Genomic DNA, 8,007 nt, shown 5'->3' on the forward strand with positions numbered 1-8,007 from the left:
CTTCCCTCCCCACCCTTCCCCTTCCCTCCCCACCCCTCTCCCTTCCTCTCCTCTCCTTCCCTCCCTGGCCTCTCCCCTCCTGTTTCTTCTCCTCTCCACAGGGAAGAAAGTGGGAAGCAGAGGAGGCCTGTATCTGTGGTCTTCTTTTTAAACTTTTCCTCTTCCCGTCCTCTCTCCCCTCCTCCCTCCCCTCTCCCTTCTGCTCCCCACCCTTCCCCTTCCCTCCTCTCCTTCCCTCCCCATCCCTCTCCCCTCCTCCCTCCCCTCTCCCTTCTGCTCCCCAACCTTCCCCATTCCCCTTCCCTCTTCTCCTTCCCTCCCCACCCCTCTCCCCTCCTCTCTTCTTTCCTGGTCCTTCCTGTCACTTCTCCTCCCTTTTCTTCCTTTCTCCTTACTAAAAAATCTTTGTTCTGTGGGGAAACTAAGTATATTTGCTGCAAAAAGACCTTAACCTAGACTGAGAACTCTTCTTCTACATAATCTCCAAATCATAAAAATTCTGCACAAGGTCTGGTATGTAACAAGATTATCAATAAGTGTCAATAAGCTAATATTTGATTAATGTATCTATGAAGGGAAATGCATACTTTTTTTTTTTTTTTTGAGACAGAGCCTCAAGCTGTCACCCTGGGTACAGTGCCATGGCATCATAGCTCACAGCAACCTTAGACTCCCAGGCTTAAATGATTCTCTTGCCTCAGCCTCCCAAGTAGCTGGGACTGTAGATGCCTGCAACAATGTCCAGCTATTTTGTTGTTGTTGTTGCAGTTATCATTGTTGTTTGAGCTGGTGGGCCAGGTTTGAACCCACCAGCTTTGGTATATGTGGCCGGTGCCCTACCCACTGAGCTACAGGTGCTGCCAAAAATGCACACATTTTTTGTAGTTACTATGTAACTGACAGGGAATATATACAAAATACACAAAGATGCTTCTTTAAGAAGACTCATAGAAACAACTTTTTAGGAGCACTAAAAACTAGGTACGTGAAATATAGATTTAAAAGTAGGGTTTTTGGTTTTCTCATGTGTAAAATGAAGTTTGAGTTAGAGGACTTGGGAAGGAAACAAGTGTCTATCAGGCATTTATGGAGTTCCAGGTGCCTGTAAGATAGGTATTATTATATTGATTTTAGATATGAGAAAACAGAGGAATACAGATGTTAAAAAAATCGTCAGTCTCACATGGGTAGACATACTCAGAACTAAACTTGAAATTACTCTGTGCACTGCCCCACCAACTGTGGAGAAGTAAGACTAGCCTCTCTTGCAGCAAACAAGGCAACTGGGTTTTCTCTTTGCCCAATCCTAGAGATGGGTAAAACACAAACAGGAATTTACATGAGGGGAAACATCCATTCAGTAGGTAGATTTTCCAGGGAAAGTCCTTGTGATTTCTCTGTGTTTAAGAAATAGGACTCTAGAATTGGTAAAAACAAAATTTTAAACGTAAACCCTAGGACTCTCTCTGTTATTATCTCCGCTTACATATTTGAAGCATGAACAATCCTTCCTGATAATATGATACTAATTGTGCTAAGAGTGAACCAGAAGTGTCAGCCACAGTCAGAATCATGGTGCACTCGCCTTCTCATCCTTGATTCAGTCAGGGAGGCAACTAGAATTCCCCAGGTGCTCTTCAGGTCTGGTAAATTTTTCATTTTGTAACATCCAGGAAGGACTTTGACTATACGTGAGAATAGTAATTCTTTTCCTTATGCAAGAATTAAAACTATGATACAAAAACAAGGCCACTAGTCATATACTATCATGGGTCTGGTGATACCTTCAGGAACTGAAGGATTATGTGCCTGTGTCACACCAGGAAAGTCTGGTGGAATGAAGGATATGAGCATGTAGAAAGTTGCCTGAGTGGAGCACTGACACAGAGTGGATTTCAGCTCAGCACCTGTTCAATTTGAAGTGATCCAAGACATATCCCTAGAAGACACACAGTAGATTAGTTTTCCCCAGATATGCTGGAGTTTGCTAGTGGCAGGATCAACTAGCAGTGGTCATAATATGAGCAGCTGTCACCAAGGCTCTGGTAGAGGTTACTCTTTGGTAATAACACTATTCTCTCTTTTCCTTCTGGAGTGACCCGTTACAGACTTGACAACTAGAACTGCAGTCACATTATAAATAGGTCTTATTCTGTGGTCTATGTATAAATGAAACTTATAACTTTTGCTTAGGGGAGAAGCAAAGACTTTAAATGGCAATTAAGTAAAAGTTACCAGTAATGTCTATTTCCTCACAAAAGTTATATTTTACACATCTAAAGTGTGTTTGATATACTTTAATTTATTACTATCAACTATTATTCAATCCAGGGCAATAGAACAAATCAAGGAGTCTTAAAACACTGAAGTTTAGAGTTCATACATTTCTGGTGATTTGTTTTTGAGTGTTTACCCAAGATTAGTGGATAGTTCATAGGTTTGGGGGGGGGGATACTATTTGAGAAAGCAAAGAGATACCCCAGAAGTTTAACTCTTTTAAAAATAATTAGAGGTATTTTTTAGGTTTCAAAATCACTGAAAAAATTGTGAGCATACACATCTATGTGAAACCTGCTCTAGGTTTTTCTGGGTCTTTGTATCTGTCTTTTTACTCTTATAGAGATGTATCAATATATAACAAGAGAAAACAATAATCTAATGGACGTTTTATACGTGAGGACAGAAATCAAAAGATACAGAAAAACCTGAATACAGGTAGATATGCTGATGGTGTATTAGAATATTCTAATATATGCAAATAATGTCGCTATAAGCATATATTATATCATATGTTAACCGGATTGCAGTGTGAGTTTGTGCTGATTTGACTAGCCTTTTTCCTTTCCTTTTCTTGCTTTACTTAAGAGTGGGCTATTTATAGGGAGTTGACATTTTAATATTTGAGAAGAAGTGGAACTTGGTTAGCCTAGCTCAGTCATCTACTCACGTACCTACTGTGTGCTAGAAACTGTCCCAGGAACTGAGGTGAATGTGGTAAACATCATCCCTGCCCACACAGAGATCTCCGTGAAGCTGGTGTAGATAGAGGAGAAACTAAAGAACACATGTACATTGGTTCTGTAAACTCCAGTCTCTGTGGTCAGAAAATGTTCTGTAAATAAGCACAGAACAGGGGCCAGGCACAGTGGCTCATGCCTGTAATCCCAGCTCTCTAGGAACCCGAGGCAGATGGATCGCCTGAGCTCAGGAGTTCCAGACCTGCCTGAGAGAGCCAGACCCAGTCTCTTAAATTGCTGGGCATGAGGATGGCGCCTGTAGTCCCAGCTACTTGGGAGGCCAAGGCAAGAGGACCTCTTGAGCCCAAGAGTCTGAGGTTGCTGTGATCTATGGCATTACCGCACTCTACCCAGGGAGACAAAGTGAGCCTCTGTCTTAAAAAATAAATAAATAAAATAAAAAATGAGCACAAAATGCTATGAGAGGGTAGGAAAGGGGCCTTTATCTGGTAGGAGGAAGAGTTAGAGAGGTGGCCTCCAGAAAATGACCAGTGAGCTATTCCCAAAGGAGAGGGGATGGGAGCTCACCAGGTGTCAGTGAGAGGTAGATGTGACGGGTTGAGGGGACTGCGTATGCCAAAGGCCTTGTGGCACTGCCTGTAGACAAGAAGGAGAGAAGAGGGTAAGAAATTATAATTTAGCCAACTCCTACCGTGAGCCAGGTCATCAATTTTAGAACACTACCTGACAATTGTGTGTCAACGTAACTTCCCTGTGCCAGGCCAGGGAGATGCAGATGCTTGGAACATGTTTGATGCCCTGGGGAGCACTTAGTAATGAGGGTGAAGGATTTTATAAAGAAATAACACCAAGGCAATATAATTTTATAATTCCGGCATCTAGAAGATACTACAGGAACATCAAAATGGAGAGCAGGAGCTTTGCTGGGTGTGTCAGCATCCTGACAGAGGTGCGCTCTGAGGGGTGAGTAAGCTCCCTCCCTTAGAGCAGAAGAGAGAGAAGTTCCTTCCAGGTAGAGGTGCAAAGGTGAGGACCCGCCAAGTCACATGCTTGCTAAGAAACTCAGGGCCTAACTGTGGGAGAGGGGAGGGAGCAGGGAAGTTGAAGGTGCTGTATGAGAAGGGACTGCAGGTGCCACACAGCAATTTTTATCCCCTGTCTGGGAACTAGGGAGTGGTAAGGATTGAAGATAGGGAAGCCTGTTGTGTCTTGTAAAGGCCCCCTGAGGCCAGTGGTGCTAAGAAAGGAGGAACTGGAAAGGAAGGGGTCTTGGACCAAGTCTGCCCCAGACTGAGAAGGGAGGACCCTCTCTGCTGGACACAGAGGAGCAGAGGGAATTTTTTAAAAAGTAACGTAGAATTAAAGAAAAATAAAATCCATTATAACAATATAAGAAAGGAGGAACAACATGTAAGTTTAGAAGTCTTTTATTTTTTTTCCCAAAGAACAAAATATGACCAACTGAGGAGACACAATAAAACATGCAATTTTAATATAGTAGATGTGATACAAATGTGATGCCTTTTCACAGAATTGCCAAAACCTTTAAAAGATACACTATTTTTTAAAGACCAAAGAATGAATTTTTACACAAGTAGAATACGTTTTTAAAACTTTCATAGTAGATCAATATTAAGTTTGTTTTATTTTACAAAGACTAAAAGAATGCATTTCTATAAAACGTAGAAGTCATGAATTTACCTGTTTCCTACTTTCTTCATCTATTCAAAACATATAATCAGTGGCCACAGTCACAGCATTTCTGGTAACATCATAAACAGCAGATGATATCAGTTCGATGAGTAAATCCTGACACTATGCCATACGAAGAAGACATTAAATGTCTAAAATGATATGAAGAGAATATATTCGTCCTTATAGAACTTCAATGTTTAGACATTCTAAATAAGGAACTCCATTCCATACAGACAGTGGTATAAGATGCCCAGCTTCCTAAGGCACTGCAACTTCCACACCCTCCCAGCCCCAAGAAACAACTCTACAACGTGGAGAGCAGGGGTCACAGGGTGTGCCCCTAACAGGACCTTAGTAAAACATCAATCCCATACGAAATCCATCCACAGCCTTTTCAGCTACACTATTAAAAAATATTCTAGAAATACAACAGTCGCTTCAAGACACTTTGAAGTCTAACAACCAGCGATTCTTTACTCACAATATAATTAATTATCACATATTCTAATAATATAGCAAATAAAATAGCAAGATATTACAGGAAACACAATGCTAAAATACTGTATGAGCTGTGCTGAAAGTTTCAGGGACCAACTGGCTTTCCCTCCCCTCTTCAAAGTGTGTGACGGGAGAAAGCTGGCTGCTGGGAAAGTCAGCCCCCCTTCCCATCTTCTCTGGGTCCAGAGACCCCCGGAATCTGCTCTGCTGCAGACCGGGCAGGATTTCCAGCGCCCAGTTCTTGCTCTTAATCAGTTTTTCTTCTTTCCACTGCTGAGAAAAGAGTCGCATGGGTTAACCAAACTTCACACTTCTCTCTTCTCCAACCCTTTATCCAAAACACAGTTTTAAAAACATTTGGCGAAAATGAAAATAAAGTCCAATAAAAACAAAGGGTAGACGAAAAGTCTGTGGGGTGAGGACTCGGTGTTGGCGCTCTCGCATGTGTGACTGGTGGTCAGGGTTTTCCCAAGGCCCCCCCAGGAAACCTTTCCTCTCTCTTCTTAGCAACCTTTTAATTCTAAGCATAGTCTGAAATGAGGTAACCCAGACTTTCCAGAGAGAATGACGACCCTGTCCCTAGAAGAGATTAAGAAACCACAAAGGTCAAGTTGGCAAGTACCTATTCAAATATTTCTGGATGAATTTCTGGATCAAAGGGGCTTCTGGGTCCAGACAGAGTTCCTTCCCGTTCTTCAGGGTGGCTCTGCAGAGAAAAAAAGAGGGCGCCGCCGCCGTGAGCCACAGGGGTGAAGACCCGGGCCCAGGCTGGGGGCCCAGCCTCCTGCCAGGGTCACAGTGGGGCCACACGCCGGGAACTTACATCACTTCCACCTTGGAGCACTGCGGCCCTGAGGCGATCACCTGCACGTCAACGATGTTTTTGGGGTGAACTCTTCCCGAAGAGGGTTTTAAGCAAATGCAGCGCAGCTCTTGCACCACAGCGGCGACAGGACCAGCTAGGGAAGAAAGAGAAACACCGTGATAGGGCAGGTGGCGGGGAGCGCTCTTCCCCGAGGCTGGGCGCGGGCGGGACGCGCTCTCACCGTGGGCGAGGGGCTTCGGCGGTGTCAGCAGCAACAGCAGCAGCGCGATCAGTGCGCAGAGCGAGCCCGAGGGGCCGGGGACGCGGGCGACGCCTCTGGGCAGGACTCGCATAGCGGCCGGAGAGGTGCGGGCTCTAGAGCCTGGGAGGGCGCGCAGATTTGAGGCTCCAGAGGGTTGTGGCTGCCGGGTGCCCTCCGCACTCCTTTTATCCGCACCCCCTTCCCCCAGCAGGAAACTCAAGTTTGGGCTGATGTTGAGGGAAATTCCCTGGTCTCTGGGATGGGGGTTGGGAGGTAAGTGGGGGCTGGCGAGGGGGAGCGGGGCAGCGCGGGCGGGGAGCAGGGTGGCGGGAGGCGCGGCCGGCGCCCGTCAGGGAGGACTCGCGGTCCCTCCCTGCGCGGCGGGAGGGCGGCCTCGGGGCAGCCGGGCCGGGCCGGCGGGGCTGCGGGGCCAGCGCCTCTGCGGGACGGCGCTCCTGGGCGCCATCCAGAGAGACAGACGGACACTAAAATAGCCCCGGCTTTGCATTCTGAAAAATATCTGAATGTCTTAAACCCTGTCTAATTAGTAGTGTTATTATTACGGAAATGCAGGCCCTCCGTGGAGTTGTTCGGACCTGAAAGAACTTGCTTCTCCTCCCTGCAGGCAGGTCCTTCTAGGTTCCCTGGCACCTCAGCCAACCTCAGAGACCAACGTGGTGGAAGTGTCTCTGCTCCCACTGGAAGTCAGTGACCCAAACAGGCTCCAAGTGGAGGCTGCGTACTGGAAATTCCAGACTCCTACTTCTGCAAGCTTGTGAGCCAAGCCGTTCAACAAACAAATCTTCTACATCGCCCAGCAAATGGCCCCGGAAAAATGCCCTCCGGAGCTGGGCAGTTCAGTATCCTGTTGAGTTAGAAGAGGTCGTGGTCTTCCTTGGGGGAAGAGGGATGAGGGTAGACTGAAGCGGCCCCAGAGCCCAGCCTGCCCAGTCCTGGCTCCTCAGCCAGGGGTGTATTTGGCAGGATTTAGAGAAGCTGTGGGAGGTAGAAGAGATTGAGGGGCTCATCTGGAAGTTTGGTCTAAAGGTTGAATCAATTTGGCAGCAAGACACACTCTGGTTATCCTTAGATCTTCGTGTGCCCCCCATGCTTCAGGAGCCATCCAGTTCTATGACAGCTAGAGACCAAGGCTGCTTCCACAGGCCTGCTCTGGTCCCCACTGACCCAGAGCTGCCACCTGGGATGGAAGGTAAGGTGGCTCCCAGTGTCGGCTTCCACCCTCTCTTTCCCCTGTAACCTGGGAAGTCCCAGCCCCAGGCCCTCCCCACCCCCCAACTCCTGGGCAGGCTGGCTGAGCTCCTGGAATGGCACTCAGGCTTCCTTCCATTCACATCTAGCTACACCCTCCTGCATCTCCTGGACTGTCCTCGGGACCCTCGTCCTTGTGGTAGGGGGCTAAGGTAACCTGCAAACATGAGGTGACAGCCAGTGATTAAAGGGAACACTTCCTCCTGTCCTGTGACAGGGGTGAATTCTGTCAACTCCCTCACCCCTCACCTCCACTGGGGAGCAAGAAAGCGGTGTCATAGACCTTTAGAAATGTTATTCCAGAGGAGTCTTAAGAAATTCTCTGGCTGAGGAAAGCTGGGAGATTGCCCTCACTTTGTGGGAAGTTCAGTAGGAAGTTCTCCCAGCTTCCTCATACCATCCGCATCATTCCTGACTCAGAAAATGTCATCCTTCATCCCTCTGGGGAGTGGTCATCTTAGAAAACAGCCCTGCACATTTATTATATTAACATTTCAGAG

General features: G+C 46.6%; 1 protein-coding gene across 1 annotated transcript; it reads right to left on the bottom strand.

Moving 5' to 3' along the window:
- Window positions 1-5,777: 5,777 nt before the first annotated feature.
- On the bottom strand, window positions 5,778-6,329 carry LOC100951772 (C-X-C motif chemokine 6). Its single transcript, XM_012805321.1, has 3 exons — window positions 6,218-6,329; window positions 5,995-6,130; window positions 5,778-5,877 (listed from the first exon to the last, which is right to left on the bottom strand). The coding sequence occupies exons 1-3, from the start codon at window positions 6,327-6,329 to the stop codon at window positions 5,778-5,780; spliced, it is 348 nt and encodes a 115-aa protein (XP_012660775.1).
- Between the last annotated feature and the right edge of the window lie 1,678 nt (window positions 6,330-8,007).

This window comes from Otolemur garnettii, unplaced genomic scaffold (genome assembly GCF_000181295.1).
Source record: "Otolemur garnettii isolate 467f Iridium unplaced genomic scaffold, OtoGar3 scaffold00039, whole genome shotgun sequence".
In the NCBI taxonomy this organism is placed as follows: domain Eukaryota; kingdom Metazoa; phylum Chordata; class Mammalia; order Primates; family Galagidae; genus Otolemur; species Otolemur garnettii.